The sequence below is a fragment of the Drosophila biarmipes genome, chromosome 3L (genome assembly GCF_025231255.1).
Source record: "Drosophila biarmipes strain raj3 chromosome 3L, RU_DBia_V1.1, whole genome shotgun sequence".
Lineage (NCBI taxonomy): Eukaryota > Metazoa > Arthropoda > Insecta > Diptera > Drosophilidae > Drosophila > Drosophila biarmipes.
The window spans coordinates 4,024,536-4,042,358 of record NC_066613.1 but is presented as its reverse complement, the minus strand read 5'-3'; the positions used below and the strand labels follow the sequence as shown (position 1 = coordinate 4,042,358).

At 45.1% G+C, this 17,823-nt stretch overlaps 1 protein-coding gene across 3 annotated transcripts; it reads left to right on the top strand.

The window, feature by feature from the left end:
* The first annotated feature begins 29 nt into the window (after positions 1-29).
* LOC108030879 (cationic amino acid transporter 3) lies at positions 30-13,949 on the top strand. Of its 3 annotated transcripts, none has more exons than XM_044095415.2 (3): positions 30-194; positions 11,496-12,626; positions 12,696-13,949. In XM_044095415.2, exons 2-3 carry the CDS (start codon positions 11,498-11,500, stop codon positions 13,385-13,387), a joined length of 1,821 nt encoding a protein of 606 aa, XP_043951350.1. In that variant the 5' UTR covers positions 30-194; positions 11,496-11,497; the 3' UTR covers positions 13,388-13,949. The 3 variants fall into 3 exon arrangements, with proteins under 3 accessions (XP_043951350.1, XP_016959526.1, XP_016959525.1); XM_017104037.3 differs by lacking the exon at positions 30-194 and adding an exon at positions 4,159-4,437; XM_017104036.3 differs by lacking the exon at positions 30-194 and adding an exon at positions 9,143-9,291.
* The last annotated feature ends 3,874 nt before the right edge of the window (positions 13,950-17,823 follow it).

Below are 17,823 nucleotides of genomic sequence, written 5' to 3'. Positions count from 1 at the left end.
CCAACTCGGCGGACTTTTGTCTACAGCTCGTTTGAGTTCATCGTCAGCGCTTGCCGCATTCGGTCGGTTTTGGTTTCGATTCGATCATAAAGCTCTCGGCCTCCACAGGTGTTTTCGCTGTCGCGCCAAGCACGGCTTTGGTGGGAATGAAGAGAGATCACTTTGTTTTAGACGAATACTGTTGTGGAGTTAAGGTAATACTCTATGGCACCCATAAAGAATTTGTAGATATCAATGACGCTGCTTTTAACTAGTATTAAACTAGTTTGAACCCAGCTTTACCGCCACAGATATCGATTATTTTATAACATGTTAATCATTTATCATACGTATTAATGTTTATATTTCCTATGGTGTTGACACAGTTTTACTGTTGCTTACAGTTTGGTCCTGTTTGCCCTCTAAAACACGATCATATTGGAGTCCAAATCTGCCAAGCGTGCCACCCCTGTTCTGATCTGATTTTCATCGAATTTTTTTGTTATCCAGTTCACAACGGCAGAACAAAATTTTCATTTGAAAGATTTTGCGACTTTTAAGTTTTACGGGAGTTATAGGAGTCACTTTTTCCAAAAAATTTGCACTGTCATTATTGTAAACCTTTGGAATGGTTGAAGATATTTTTATACCCTTGCAGAGGATATAATGATTTCAGTCAGAAGTTTGCAACGCAGAGAAGGAGACATTTCATTTTTATATTATACCTATATAATACATATTTTTATATTTATATTAATAAATATCGGACTACTCTGACATATAGATGTCAAAAAAATGGTCTGAGAAAAGAATGAAAAATAATTTTTTTAATATCACTGAAGTTAGCATTAATCCTTAAAAATTTCACATAGTGTTACTAAAGTTTATTATTTCTTACAACTGCAATGGTATACAAACTTAGGGTTGCCGAAGTTAACTTCCTTTCTTGTTTATGATGTTTTTACTAATCAACCAAGAATTATAACAATATATGCTGGCTGGCGCAGGAATGCGCTTAATGGCGGTTCTGGTGTGCTATTGAAAAAGGGTAGATTTGCTGGAAGCATGTCTTTATCTTCCCTCTCGGCCCGTATCGCCCGTATTTCGAATAGTTTAAAAAGCAATTGTTAGATGGTTTGCGGTCGTGGCACGTTTGCATAACAAACTTCCGGTGCATATGAAGAAAATGACACTAAATCAAAAATGTGTGTGGCTTTTATAGTTTCCGAGACCGAGTTTCATATGGACAGACGGACATTGCTAGATCGACTCGGCTAGTGATCCTAATGAAAAATATGAATACTTTATGGGGTCGGAAACACTTCCTTCTGCCCGTTACATTCTTTCCGACGAATCTAGTATACCCTTTAACTATGCAAGTAACGGGTATAATTATTTATCTTCCTAAAGGGTCGAAACTCTTCCTTCTTCCTGAAACATTCTTTTCCCAAAAACAAGTAGTGGGAATAACTATCTAATGCTTTAAGTTTGTTCGTTGTTTAAAAGTTACCTCTTAATTGGACGTTCTTAAAATACACCCTCTCTAGCTGTCAAGTCGGGAAACCAGATAACATTTATTTCTTGGGTACCGCAACCAATCTGAATAATATTCTTCCATTGAAGCTCATTTAGAACGTAAAGCGCAGTTAAGCGACAGTCAGGCAGTTTAGTCCGTCTACCTCGTTAATTACTGACTAGCCCAGCATCATGCCCACTGACATTAATTCACTCGTACTAACTTGCATTTGAGTAATATAAAGACGTTTCCGCATCGCATCGCACCCCACACAACAGCGAGAAATCACAATCACAAGTCGCTTGTGGTAATTGTTTGTGAAAGCGGAATGTATCAGATAATAAATATCTGCCTTAATTATAGTGAAATACGTTTGTAGGAGGATTCGCGGTAAATTAAAGGCCGATTTTGTTGTGCTAATTGAGGGAGTAAAGTAATCGGCTGTTCTAGTTTTCCGTCATTGTTGGCGCAATTGCCAAATTTATTCAAAGCTTTCCAGGAATAACTAACTGAAATTAAGGCGCCATAGTAATTTATGCGGAAATACCCACCACAGTGCTCTCTAATTTGGCGAGGCTTCTCGAGGATAATCTGGGAACTACTAGACTTTGATGCTGAACAGTTTCGTGCGGTTAATAACTCGTTAAGTTATTTCTCATGACGTAGCTAAAGTCTAGAGATACTTGCCGTCTGCAACTTAATTGTTTCGTTGCTTCTGGAAAAGCTATTCCTTTCTTAAAAAGTTGCCTGAAATTGTTTGGAATATCTTGTAAATTGCCTTCACAGAATAAAATATAATGTGTGAAACCGAAGTCGGTTTCGGAGGCAATAAATTGAAGTGATGAATAATTAGGCAGCCGAAACCAATTCTAATTTAAGTAAAGGCGGCCACATTTAAACGCGCTAAACGGAAGGCAGGAAAAGCCTTATTGGCATTGTGCTTATTTTGGTGGGATGTGGCCTGAGCTTAAATCGAGCCCATGTCACTTTGGCTTAATTTTAAATATTGCTAAACGAATAAATTGGCTGTCGGAAAGGGCGAGGCGTGTTAATTGGCAATTTTATGTGAACATTAAATTGTCTTGCTTAAATCGTTTCATTATTAAATTAGAGTTCTGGCGCCAAGAGCCGTTTCATTTGTGTATAGCAGTTATTTTACAAACAAACCTAAATAAACCATTCTAGTTGTTTATTTGTACAATTTTAATATATAGCTGCAGAAGCCACAACAAAAATTAGTCGTTCACTTCTCAACAACATTTGCAGCTGACGGCAAATATCTTCAGGTAAATTGAAACGAAAAAGATAATCCTATTTTCCCACCCCAATTCGCACCTGTTTCTACACGCACATTAATAAAAGAGTAAAAACCTGGAAATTAACAAAAACTGCCCGATTAATGTCGGCAAATACTCTTTTTTCCGCACCACCCAAACGCAAATTTGAAATAAATACTCTAAAATGTGTGCACAACTCGTAATTGTCAATGCTGAATTGCTAATTTAAAATATGGCGAATGCAGAACGTAGGACGCGGGACCGCGTGAAAGACTAGCCCCCAGCAACGCCCCTGGGGATTTTTTACCCGCATTGAGCTGCATTAAATTGTGGGCAGTCTTTCACCTAAACTTCGTTGATTGTAGTGTGCGCCGGCACCTGACAGCCCCAACCTGTTTTCATGGGTGTGAGGTACACGCGGGAAACCCCGTATTTATAGAACGTGTTTCTCTGACGCCCAAAAGTATTTTAAATTCCTGGGTTTGCGGTATAGAATATTCTATATAGGTGTTAAAAAAAATCTCTTTTCTTTTACTCGAAGAGCATTGGGTGTAATAAATCAGCTCACGTTTGTACCAACATGCCACGCCACTTGACGTCAAACAAATTTGTTTAAAGCTTTTGTTTTGCTTTAAATTGTTATTTTAATAGATTTGACTAAGTTAAACCGCGCCTAACATGGTCAGTATACCCAGCTAGCTGGTGTGGAGATGGCATTCGTAGTGTGAGCCGCGCCAATATAAATTTCTTGGAATTTTATTTCAATTAAAGTTTGAGCTGATGATGGGTCGGTGGAGTCCAGTGGACTATATCGTCTCTTTTGTGTTTACTCTTGGTAAAATCATTCTTGAAATATTTAAAAATTCCAAAAACAATTTCACAAATTCGGACGAATTTATCATGTTTCTGCCATAGGAAGTAGTATCAAGTAGTGTCTAAATAAAACACGCACGACAATCATATACGATTTTAAATTGAAGTGGGACGATATCTTACTGTTTCCGAAATTAGTTTTTGGTTATCTAAATACTTAATTCTCCGTGTAAAGACAACGAGCTGTTAGCTTCGTCGCGGAGTCAGCTTTGTTTCTTGTTTTATTTACGTTTTCACATTTACGTTTACAATACATTTTCGTATTAAATGAAAAAACCAAAAATAATTTTTAATAATAACATTAAAATTTCAAGTTGATAACAACAAATTGTAATTTAATTAAGACTTGAAAAAGTCTCGCTAGTTCCCCAATATCAGCCACCGCATCGCTCTATGAGCACTCTTAACTTGATAATGCAGTATACGCCTAATGCATTGTCCCTTTCCTTTCTTCGCGGGTCGCCACTCTCCGTTTATCAGATTTCCCTTGCTCCGCCGGCTAACTCGTTGGGCGGTCCAGGTGCTCGATTGCAGTTCGCTTTTTCTCGCATTGAGCGTAATACGGGTCGAGTGGACCGTGCGGGGAGGAGCGCTTAATTAATTTGTGTTTTTGTCCCTTGACTCGACTGCGGGCTAAAGTATAAATAAAGTCGCGAATGATTTACGAAAATTATTTCGAATAAAGTTTCGTTTGACTGTGGATTGCTGTAATCTCAGTCCGCGCGGCTTTACATAACGCAAAAGTTACATATGTACATATATCGAACCTGAAACCCAGAAAGCTGTACTACGGTAATTCCGGTTTTGGAGAGTCGTTGTACCTTCTCCCATAATTCTGAATTTTTATTACCCCTCCGCCTTTCTTTCTGTTTTTGTGTTTCGCACATTGTTGGCATACCTATATGACATAATTTTCTTACTCTTATTACTTGGGCTTACAATTTCAACGAGAAGCTTTTCCTTGCTATAAATTAGTACACTGATGGAAAAAAGAATGGGAACAATTTTCAAGATTTACCTTGCAGGGTTTCTGCTTATCTTGTCTAAAAGTAGCCAAACTATACCTATATTTTAAGAAGGTTCCATTTTATTTACAACAAAACCTTTAATTTGATACCACAAATGATGTCAAATAATACAAGAATCGGACCATATATTAACTGTGAATACCAAATAATAATAAATAATTAGCAAAATTAGAGTGCGATAGGCATGGAAATGTAATATATTACGCTTTAATTCTGTTTAGCTGGGTAATGGGTATCCGATAGTCAAGGGCGTCACTAAGACGTTTTCTCTTGCTTTCAACTTTCGGAAAGCTCTGTGTACCCTGCTTGGTCATATCAACTTCGTCTTGCTGATGTTAGCTTCCTTTCTTGTCATAAATTAGGTATCTAAAAACAACAAGTTTACGAAAAATTGTAAAATAATTTCGAGCCTTTAAAATTTGTCCTTATATTTTGAAAAAGGTTTTCAAGCACATTTATTTGTATAACCCTCTTAGTATTTACTTAAGTTGTGGCCATGAAAATCTGCCCTCAGAGCTGCCTGTGCCGAAGGCCTAGTTTCCTTCAGGGCAGAAGATTTACGGGTCTCTCGTATCGCAGAGTTTTGATGACTATTTAGGCGGCATACGCCACTTGGCAACCACTCTGCAAGCTGAAGGTGATTAACGGAGCTGATAAAATAATCTGGTCAGGACTAGAAGTGATTTGTTGTTGTCCCCAAGTCAGATTTCAATCAACCATTTCAACAAGTAATCTTAACGACTTTCTGATTTTGGCTTGTGCTTAGAAATTTCAAGTATCAGGTATATACATTGTAAGGGCTTCTGGTGATAACGAAACTTTGTGTGATTAATCTGAAGGGAATGTGCTTCTGATTAGGCTCAGATGGCTGCGGTTCGCCCTGTGGAAATTCGTGCCCACTGGATCCCCGCTTTTCTGCCTTCCATTTGACTGGCTTTCTAGCGCACACAGTCAAGCAGGCTCTCCACTTATACACTTCGACGAGTAACCCCTGCAATTGCAACTGCGTCTGCGAATGTCAAGTCAAGGAAACCCCTTACTCCATGCCCCCTCGTGCAATAAAAAGGCAGCCGCATGCGGTGCTTCAAAGTCACAAGCAATTTGCAAGCAACACTGAGCACCCAACAAGCCGCATTAAAACAGAAGCCATTGTTAAGGCAGGTAGGCTTCCCTCTAGCCGTGCCCCGTCCCCACCCCCGTCTGCTAACGAGAATTAGTTGAAATATGAAGTAGCAAAATGTTCTTCCCGGCGCATTGAAACTTACTGAAACAACCAAAAAATTAAACGAGTTGCCTGGCTCCAAAGTAATTAATTTCCATTTGGGGTTGGGCATAGCCGAATGGGTGGAAAAGCAATCTTGGTAATAAGAGATACGCATGCAACAAAGAATATTGGCAGAAATTACCCGATATTAACGTCTTGTAGTCGTGTGTGCATAAACACATTTTAATGCTTTTAATAACAAACAAAAATTTGTACGAAATCAGGCACAATGCATGAAATACTGAGGCACAATCTACTTCACAGCCTTATTTCCAGAAAATCTCCCAGCTTATATCATTTCGTGATTTTGCTTGTATTGTATTGACAGGGAATAGAAAAATCGTCGCCCAAACGTAGTAAGTGATAAGCTGTTTAAAAGGCCAATCAATCAATCTTAAGTTTTTTGTCTACCCATTGTTCTTTATAAGTGTCAATACAGTCTGCTAGCCCAAAAACTGTAGATAATTATAAAGAATGTTGTGCTATAATTTTTTCTTTTATAGTATAATGGTTTTAAAATCTTAGCCAAGACCTCTTGCCGGGTCTGACCGAATAAATGGTGAGATCTTAGATTTCATATTTAGATTGTTCTAGCACCAAATAGCCACGGCCACTGTAACTCACAGGTAGAAAAGTGTGGCGCTCATAGTTTAAAAAAGAATTTAAAAAAAGTGGGCCACACCCACTCTAACGCCCACGTTTTTTAAGATTTGAAAAATGTAACAAAATTTTACTACTCTACTAAATAATTTAATTGCCACTAGATGACGCCCTGCAATCTCGGAAGATGTCGCTATCCATTGGGGTCCCTTTAGCTGAGTATCTGATAGTCGAGGCACTTCAGTAAAGCCTTTTGCCGTGTTTTCGCTTCAATTCGAGCTATTGATTGTCTATTTACTCGGACCTCGTCTGTCAGCGGAATTATAGTACGGAAAGGGGTCTCCACTTGCCATGCCTTGATCTCATTCATAGTCTTTTGCTCGGCACTTTCGAGGTGTGAACACCTCCCTTAAGGTTGATAAACACCGTGGCAGATAGAGCTGAAGATAGTGCCACGGGAACTGGGCAACACTCTCTCCCCTTTTCTTATCAGACGAACTCACGACTCGCGACCCAAGGAACAAATACAACATGGGAATTGCTTATTTGAGTGCAGTTATCTCTTATCGCGAGTCTTGCCAAATGGATGAGGGCCTACTTTAATTGCATCAGATATTAGGCGAATGAAATTTTATGGCACCGCCGACACAGCAGAGGCCGACTTTGCACTAAGCCAACGCATGAGTGCCTCGTCTTGCCTCTGGGATTTTCGCAGCCCGAGAATTCTCGAGCGATTAATCTGCCAACGTATGTCCACCGGGAAAGATAACGTATGCACAGATGTGTGTAGCTCCAAAACTCTCGGGATTATACAATTTGAGTAATTTTTATGGTCCGTCTGGGGAGCGCTATAAACACACCATGATTCCATCGAGCCAAAAGGAAAGATGAAATAAAATTGAGAAGATATTTACAATCCTTTTGCCAATTGGGGGCCATAAAGTAGTGAAAAGAGCCAAAGGAAGTGTTTATGGAGTTTTCATTGAACGACCCATTCAAGTGTTTAGAAGAGTGGCCTAGTGGGGACAGGTCGGCCGGCTGAGCGCAATCGAGGCGGGATCGTAAAAGCTAGACCCCAGTTGAGGGGTCATAAATTAAAGAGCAAATATATTGTGCGGATCATAAACCGATTGGGCGTTCCACAATCCCAACGATATCGGCTGACAGCTGCTCCACATCGGACACGGAGTGGTGCCTTCGCGGCACCAACGATGGCTCGGGCCTCCGAGTCCGCAAAGACGTCTGGCAAAGGTGTGAAAATATTTATCCACACTCAATGGGTAGCTCAAATATTGGCAGGCAATCAAGTCGAATTAGCGATCAATTACTCCTTTTCTGGCCACCACTTATCGGGCAGCAGTGACGTCACATAACGGCCATCTGACGTCAAAATGTCTCGTCCGGAACCGAAAAGAGTGGTACGGTCAGGTGTTAATGACACATCAAACAGAGTCGCTGGGACTTCGCCGCTAATTTGTGCACGCCCACCCACCCCGTCGACTGCATTGGCACAAGTGTAATCGCAGCCTCGAGACTCGTATCCATGCCTTGCTGGGGCTGGGGCTGGGACTGGGGCTTCGAGCAGCAGAAAAGTAGGCCTACTGTTGGACTGCGGACCGCCAAACGAGATGTTCAGATGGAAGCGGCACCGTGATTTGTTTTTCGAGTTTGACTGCCCACAGACGCAGCCGCTGTCCCCGCCCCTCCGCCCCTTGAGAGCCAGTCCCGTCTGTTTTGGGGCCCGGGCTTTGCAGTCGAGAAGTGTTTTGACAAGTCATTGGTCACGGCGCTCTGGCCGTGCTTGGAATTCGAAACCGGAGACCCGGAGGCTAAGCCCCTCCAAGAAGCCAGCTTGCTAAGTTTGCTTTGATTGGTGACTGCGCTCCAGTCCAAGTCGCGGTATGGAAAATAACCGAGCTGCGCGTGTGAAAATGCTTCATAGATCCGCAGACCAGCGCAGCTGAACACACGACCAGAACGGCTGGCAGGTGTTTCCAGAACAATTCAGCGTCTTCGGGCTTGGGGTTGCATGCCAGGGGGACTGCCGCCCAACTGGGTCAAGGTCGAGAGGCAGGCGATCGCGATCAGGGCCACGTTTTCGTGTTTTCGCCGAGTTCGCGGCTGAAAGCCATGGCTGGCGCAGCCAAAGCTCGCTCAGCTCGCATTTTTCGGCGTTCAAACGGGCTCGCCGGCCCGCGGGGCGAGGGTCGAGGGCCCCTTCTGTCTGTACAACAAGCCCTAAATAGATGTGGGCCCGAACGGCTCGAGAACGGCTCAATGGCACGAGTGGCGGTGGAAAACACCTTATCGCGGTGACGTCAGGCCGGCGAGGCAAGTGCAGCTGCCAACACCCGCTATCGGGGCCATATTTATGTAATTGGGAGTTGTTGGCCGAGTTCAACACACGGCCTCAAGTCCCACTGGCGGAGTCACCGAATCTCGGCCGTACCGTGTGCCGCTCCGAAGAGGTATGTGAAACGACCTAGGGAGCGAATCGGATTGAACCGGAAACCCGGGGCGACACTGCTTTCGTTTCGTTGGGAAAAAGTTGTTAACAATCTGCCGACGCGTCGGCCGAAAACCAAAGCTTTAACCGATCCGGCCGCAGCGCACAGCGATCAGAAGCACTTTGGAGCGCGACGCGCGCGGTAACTCGATCGGCAGTTATTTTTGCCAGCCTTTGGGAGTTTAGCAGAACTGAAGTGAAACGGTGCGACTCTTGATTCGAGCCCACGTAAAAAAAAGAGTGAAAAAGTATGTGAAATTCAAGTGACAGGATGCCAAGCCCTCCCTTATGGCAGGAGCAAGGACTTTGCTTTGACTTGTGAAAATATCGGTCTCGGCAACTGGCGATTCGTGGCTAGGTTGCTTATCTTCTCGGCTAATCCCCAATCAGCCCAAAGGCAAAGAGAATGATCGTAAACCTAATGGCCGGCTATAATAACTGTGTAATTTATAATGGCAACCCGGGCTGACGAGAGCTTTTTCTAACAATAATTATAAAAAGACTTGAAAGAATACAAGACACGCCATCGCAGCATGATCAAGGAATAGTTTGCTTCAAGAAGTGGCGAACTTGAGGTTGCCTTATAAGCATAGACACTGATTTCTTTTTAAAGTTTGCCACAAAATATAAGATTTATTGATTCGGGCTGTGTTTTTGCCTTGATTTCGAAACACCTTGTTCTGATGACGAGCTATAATTAATTGGGCTTTTGGGACCTATACTCGTACCATAAATCTGTGAATATAGTAGTTGACCTTCTCATAGACTATTTCAGACTTAAACATTTGGCTCTACCCCTACATTTACTCGCACTTTCAACGGGCTACGGCGAAAGCTTATCTCCGATCCTCGGTGAATAAAGGCTGACTTTCGCTTGGCGCCCTCGAAATCTAAGACATCCAATCGCCAGTCCTCTTGAACGTCGCGTCAATTGGTCCTCGGTTTTACAGCGATTCGACGAGTTAATCTGGCTTTTCTACATTGAACCTTGTCCGATAAGATAAAGCCTGGCGCGTGCTTCACTGGCTCCTAAAGGGGCTTATCGACCGATGGGGGTTGGGTAAAGCCAAACAATGTGAAACGACTTATAGAATGGTTTCCTGATTAGACTTATTAGGCCGAATGATGATGACTAAGTTTTACGACAGAAGTTACCAACTGCCAAAACACAAAAACGAGAAATAATCGTTATTGCACACTTTAAATATGAAATCTAGTAATATATTTGCACCCTGGGAAGGTCCACTATCTTAGTGATTAAACATAGAAACATTTGGCTTAGGTAAATTTTCATTTATTGGCATAATAAAACCTGATTTGCTCGAAATTTCTTTTGGCGTGTGTTACTTATAAATAATAATTATAGCTTAACTTCTGAATTAAATACTTGATTTCTGTCCATAAATCATGCTTATGGTTGACTCTAAATGATAACAAATTTGTTGCTTGAGTAATTATTGAAACGAAAAAGCTTGAAAAACATAAATTGTGGTAATAGGCTTCATGGTATTGTGATGGAAAAAAATGTAACAAAAAAAATATTTCATTTAAAATCCGACATCCATAATATCTGAAAGCCTTAGTTTATATTTAAGACTGTGGGTGAAGCCCTATGTTTACTTGCTTTAGAAGTAAATCACGTTCACGTTTGTAAGTTAGTTTCTTAAATTATAAAATATTTTTGAATACCTTGCCGGGACTTTTAAAAATTTAAGTATAAACATACAAAGTATAATCTGCTATATAAACTTTCCTTCAAGATATCTGGTTAGACCTTTCACAAAGATATTCTTCCTATGAGATAGAAATACGGTTTGTTTCTCTACTTTGATAGTTCTTCATAGCCCAACTGCCAAGTTGTCAAGTCAAGTTTCCGACCCTATAAAGTATATTTATATCCTTGATCAGGATCAGCGGGCGAATTGATTTTGCCATATCCGTTTTATCCTCAAAAGGATGAAAGCTGGAAAGCTGGGATCATGCATAAAGACTCTAGTGTTTCCTACGTCGCGGAAGCTTTTAGCCCGATTTTTGGAACACATTTTATAAAGCTTCAGAAGATTTTTCTTAGTGTACTGTTTGAGTAACTTAAGTACAAGGTCAATCAAAAACACAAATAACTTCACAAAGTGCTATACAATGACAGCCGGAGAAGTGTATTTAACGATCATTAATTATCTGAGCACGAGTTATTGCACTTCTTACAACCAGTTTTGAGTAGCAATTCCTCCATTCAACCGTAAAACTATATTCGTTCTCAGATTGTATACGGATTTCTGCTATCGGCTAATGCTGCCGCCAAATTGGTGAATGGTTTTGATAAACAGGCTAGCTAGTCGATAGTAAATTAGAAGCGGCCTTTAGTTGGCGATACCAGATAAGAAATGCTAGTTGTTGACAACTTGACCTGGACAATATTTGACCGAAGTGTTTCACATCCGTTTCTCCACAGTCATGGTCAATCTGTGGAAGGCACTGACGCGTCGCAAGACGGAGGACGTGAGTGAAGGCGAGTCCCAGCTAGCGCGGGTCCTGAACCTCTTTGATCTGACGGCCCTGGGAGTGGGCAGTACTCTGGGACTGGGAGTCTATGTCCTCGCCGGTCAGGTGGCCTATAACATCGCCGGGCCAGCGGTTACCATTTCCTTCCTGATCGCGGCCATCGCATCCGCCTTTGCCGGAATCTGCTACGCGGAGTTCGCGGCCCGAGTGCCTAAGGCGGGAAGCGCCTATGTGTACAGCTATGTGACCATTGGGGAGTTCGTGGCCTTCACCATAGGATGGAACCTCATCCTGGAGTACGTTATTGGCACAGCCTCCGTGGCGCGTGGCCTCAGCGGCTACTTCGACTCGCTGATCGACAACAACATGTCGAAGGCGTTGAACGGTTCGATGCACATCGACGTTGACTTCCTGGGCGACTACCCGGACTTTCTATCCTTCGGCATGGTGCTGCTGCTGGCGGCCATCCTGGCCTTTGGCGCCAAAGAGTCCAGCTTCCTAAACAACATCTTCACCACGGTCAATCTGGTCACCATTGCCATTGTCCTGGTGGCCGGGGCCATGAATGCCAACCCTGACAACTGGCGCATCCCCGAGAAGGACGTCCCCGAGGGCTTCGGTACGGGTGGCTTCATGCCGTTTGGCATTGCGGGAGTGATGGCCGGGGCCGCCAAGTGCTTCTACGGCTTCGTGGGCTTCGACTGCATCGCCACCACGGGCGAGGAGGCCATTAACCCGAAGCGCAACATACCGCTGTCGATCGTGGTCTCGCTGATCATCATCTTCCTGTCCTACTTCGGCGTGTCCACAGTGCTGACCATGATGCTGCCCTACTTTAGCCAGGATAAGGACGCTCCCTTCCCGCACGCCTTCGATGAGGTTGGGTGGTACACCATTAAGTGGATCGTGACCATCGGCGCAGTGTTTGCGCTGTGTACCAGTCTGCTGGGCGCCATGTTCCCACTGCCCCGAATCCTGTACGCCATGGGCAAGGACGGTATCCTGTTCAAGAAACTATCCACAGTGCACAGCTACACGAAGACCCCGCTCCTGGCCACCATTGTGTCCGGTATCTTTGCATGTGAGTAGCAATCTCGTAGATGTGTCCCTCCAGGCGCCATCTGACTTCTTCTGTTTTCTGCCCACGCAGCAATCATGGCTCTCCTCTTCAACCTGGACCAGCTGGTGGACATGATGTCGATCGGAACCCTGCTCGCCTATACCATCGTGGCAATTTGCGTGCTCGTGCTGCGATACCAGGACGAGGAGATGACGAAGTTGGTGTCCGTGAAGGCCCCGAACGTGTTTCGGCAGTTCTTCAACGGCAACTCCTTCCGCGAGCCCAACTCGATGACCTCGGCAATAACCAAGGTGGGCATCGTGGTGTTTGCCATCTTTTGCCTCGTGTGGTGCTCCTTCCAGAAGGTCTTCGATTTGGACAGCACCGGCGGGATTGTGGCTTTGAGCCTGGTGGGCGCTGTGCTGATCCTCATTTGCGTGGTGATAGGCATGCAGCCGGTGTCGACCATCGAGCTGACCTTCAAAGTGCCTCTGGTGCCCTTTGTGCCCTGCCTCAGCGTGTTCGCGAATCTGTACCTGATGTTCCAGCTGGACCTGAACACGTGGATCCGCTTCCTCATCTGGATCGTGATCGGCTACGTGATCTACTTCTGCTACGGCATGCGGAACTCCACGCAGATAGCCAGGGCACGCAACCACGCCGAGGTGGCGGCCAATGCGATGCAGCACCAGGGCCAGCACGAGAACCCGGCCTTCGAGCCAGACTGCAAGGTGGAAAACGGCCGGCAGCCACCGCCCTACGAGTTTTCGGAGAAGCTGTAAGGGCCACCAGGGCTCCTACCCTAGTATTATAACCATAACCCGTCTACTGCTTGAACTTCATTCGATTTTGCATCTTCCTCTGAACAGAACAAAGACTCCTCTGCCTTCTTAGCTAGCACGTTTATGTGAGAGAGATGAATAGATTGCGTCTGGAAATTAAATGGATCCGCCACCTGACCGGCCTTATTGGTCAGCCAGTGCGGGTCTGTTATTTCCGTGCGCCTCAGGACTTCTAGAGAGAGCTCAGACAGACTCTATTTTACCATTTCATCCTTCTATGCCCCATTTTACCAATGCTTACCTGCTTTTAACCAACCCAAACGATTCAGCTGCAATGCCCTATTTTGTTGTGATATCTGTAAATATACCCACATATATAGAGTAATATTGGTCGCGTATTTGTGTGTTTGTCACAATTACAATCGCTATGTAAATGCAATTTGTATATGTATGTCACGTATGTTTAAGCTCTTTAGCTGCTAAGCTTCCCACATTTGTTATTATTAGCCTAAACAAACGAATTTTGCCCTTTTCTTGTTTATTAAAAATGCAATGATGTTCAGCTTGCCGATTGGGGCTTGTTTAATTGAGATGTAACCCTCGCCGACGCAGACAAGTCCTCTGGTCCTGAAAGGAGATCGGTACTGGGGCCCATACATGTTTATCCAGAGCCTGCTGCAGCCCCGAGCTCTACTCTTCAGAACTGTGGAGGCACTCAGCTCCAGAGTGGAAACTTCTGCATGGGCTGGTGCAGTCTTTTCGGAGCGTCCTTTTTGGCAACTTGGACTGGGACTGTTGTGGAGTTTCGGGTGCTGAATCCACTCTGTTTGCTAACCGGCTTAGTTAAATGGCAAAGAACCTGGCCCCCCTCAGTGCTGCACCTCCCTTTCGCTCTAGTTTCTAAGCCTTGGGAACTTCAAGAGTAAATAGTCGGGGCGGGTCGAAAAAATCGCAGCTCAAAGCCAAAAAGCCAGACAAAAGTGGCTCGGATAATGCAAGCAAACACACACTCGCAGCACATATGACCGGATGAAGGGGAAGAGTGCCATCGGTGGATGGTCCGCAAGGCGTCCACTGAGAAACACAATTGTTTTGCAAGGATTTTCTCCTAACTCCCTCTATTCAATCCCTCCCCAGCACTAATTTATGCACTTTAAAGCATATCAAATGCTTTCGTGGGCGGGCAGGGGTCGGCGGAAGGGAAAACGGATATTGCTAGAGAGGATTGTAATTTGACTTTTGTGTCTTTGCTGCGCACATATGCGGAAAAATGCTATTTTTCACACGCTGCTGTTCAAGCGGGCGAGCACACAAGCCCTCTGCACAGTGTTCTTTTCTATTCAGCCCCTTCCGCTGGGCTGGCATCAATGGAACCGCCAAAAGCGCTTTAAAGTATGCTTTAGAGGCTGCATGTGCGATCGCTTTAAGGTTGATCCCAGAAGTATGGGGCTTGCTTCCCGCCCACACGCCGGAGCCCGTGTAAACATTGTGTATCTGCCGGAGATTGGCGCTTTTTACATGGCAGATTCGAATCTGGCGGGTGTAAATTCTGTCGTGCGGCCGATTTGTCTGGGCAAGAGTATGGCGTTTTAAATGGCCAAATGCCGCTGCCCCTGCGGATGCAATTTTCATTTTATCGATTCGTCAGTCCCCGCTCTGTGCGCTTCCGAGTATGCAACACAGTGGACCTGCAACGCGGCTCAAAAAAAATGTAGGCTCGAAAGTATCCATTGCGAGCTGCAGTTCGCAGTAAAGGTAAAATAAATAAACAATAAATGCCTGAGGTGGGCCCAGGGATTAGGACCAAGGGGGCGAGAAGCTCCAGCCATTTCAGGCTCCCATTGGGCGCACTCTGCGTTTGTGGTTTCATTTGTGAGTTTTAATTAAATACGTTTAAATATTTGTTATTTCCGACAGGCGGACAACCAACCGAACGGCCAGAGACAGCCGCAGCAGCAAGCGGGAAAGCAACAGCAGGGACGTCGGGACCGCCCCTCGGCAGCAGTCCACCTGGCAAATATCAGCGAAAAATTAGCAAAGTATTTTAAGCGCTGCTTGTTCGTCCTGCGGCTTTCAACACCAACATCCCAGCCCTCTGGGCACTAAGGGGCCGCGATGGGGGTCCGCCCCGGAGGACGGTACACCATTTGCGAAGTTTTCGGTGCGTGTGCATTTTATTTATTTATAAACATTGCATAATTAATTTGAAATGCGTGCGCAAAATTGTTGTTAAGTGCTTAATCCTGTAAAGTGTAGCAGAAAGCGAAGCGTGCCGCACGGAGACCGGATATTGAGTGGATGCATTTTTCATAGACCTATCACCGAAACGGGCGAGTTAGGAGTGCTGCGATCACGGCCGATGCACGAAAAGCTCCCAGCTGTGTAGTCTGTAGCCAGCTAAGGAGTTTTCGGATGGTTCTTTCGGGTAAACCATATCAACCAGGCCCATGTCCCCTGCCTTCTTACTACCCTTCTCCATTGGCTCCATTGCACTGGAAACAGAATGGGTCGGTTGCTGGATGCCCGCCCAGGCACAGGCAGGCCAATTAACAGAAATTTTCAATTTTCAAAACAGAATAAAAACCAAAATTGCTAATGATTCCGGTTACTCCGCCCGCCTGCAGCCCAACCGCCCACGCTCTAGGCCTGCTCCATGCCATTTGAATCCGCAATTTTGTCAAAGCCAAATAGTTCAAAATGTACATGCGGTCAGCGAAATCAAATTAACTTTTAGCGCGAAAAAATTCAACAACCACAGCGCGGTAGTGTTTAAAAATTAAATTTTGCATGCAAACTACTGCACAGTTGGGTCCGGGCATGTGCGCATTATAGGCCGATCGACATCAATTAAGAAAATAATCCGCGCATTATGCGAAGGCGACTAGTACATAAATATTGTTTGACATCGACCAGGGCGACGGGCAGAAACAGTGGTGAACGGGCGCAGTGGGCGAAGGGGGGGCACCGAGGGATTTACCGAGTTAAGCGGACATTTTCAGCATATGCCAGGCGGAGCGGAAACCGGGAGCGGCTTGGGGCAGCCTCCCGTGCGGTCGTAATGATGACATTCCGGATGTTGGTAGCAACGACCGCGATGACAGGTTCTACAAGCAAGGACACGGCATTTATGGACTCGAACACTGGGCTTGTAACTCGGGCTCTGGCGGAGGGGTGGACCGGCAGCAGCGATAATGACGACTCCGGGCTGCGCACATACTTTCAATTAACATTTTGCAGCTGCTCACCCTAATTGCTCTTTACGTGCGAGGTCAAAAAACGTTAGCTACTAAATAAATACACTATTTTCTCTATTTGTTCACGCACAGCAGGTGCCTGATGACAGAACAAACGAGCGCTCGTGCCGCACCCCTGAGCACTCACATCAGATGCACAATACGCAGGCACTCGCAGATGTGGTTAAAGCGCATTTTGTTTTGGCCAAATCGGCGTCGCATAGAGCCGTTCAACTAAATTCACAATACGCCCCGCTGCACGGCTTGCACCTCTTGATTATGGTAGCGGCGCTAGAAAATATGTGAACAGCCACGTGTCCTCGAAATCGCACTTGGCCTTTTGTGTAAATCAAATCAGCGGATGGGGGTGGGCATAAAGCTGGTCGGGAAGGACTGCGTTTTTGATGACCGCGATGAAAAGATCAAAAGCCCATTAAAGGGCCTTTCCGACAGTAACAAATGCATAAACGTCGTGGCAGGCATAAAACATTGCATAAAAATTCGATTGCAAATGCCCAGTCGGGACAAAAGGTGAAGGGGCAATAACGGGCCATAAATGGGCTGCAAACTGTAAATCTGGCCAGGAGACATATCGCCTGGGGATAGCCAAGGTATAATCATCTTATCCTCGGACCCCTCCGCAGAATGCCGCTTGATCAATGCAATTTGCGCCCCAATTGCCCGAAATCCAAAAGTCGACTCAACTGACCAAATTAGTCCTTTGCAGTGCCACCAGTGCGAAAACTCAATTTGCTCCGGAAATGGCTCGTTCTGCAGTTCGACCCGGCCCTGCTCGCCGACTGCCGTCAATTTGGCTAACAATATTCACGCCAATTAACAAATTAATTGCCTACTTTGCCGTCTGCATTTGAAGGAGACTCGGGCTGGCTCACACACGGACCTGCGGCGCAGTCCCACTGGCGGCTTAGTTTTATGAGCAAACACAACACGGCCACAAAGTAGAAACGCTAATGAAATTTTCAGCCCAGGCGGCTCTGTGTGGTGGCAGCGGAGGGAGTGGGGTGGGCTGCGCAGCCTACGACCGGTAGGTGGCGTATTTGCATGGCTTTTAATATAATGACACATTACCAGGGCGGGCGGCGATGTCAAAGGCAAGGATTGTGCACACATGGGCCATGGGCCGGGCCCTTTGACCCCCTTCACTTCGCAGATTGCCGCCTGCAACGACAAATGAGACCACGC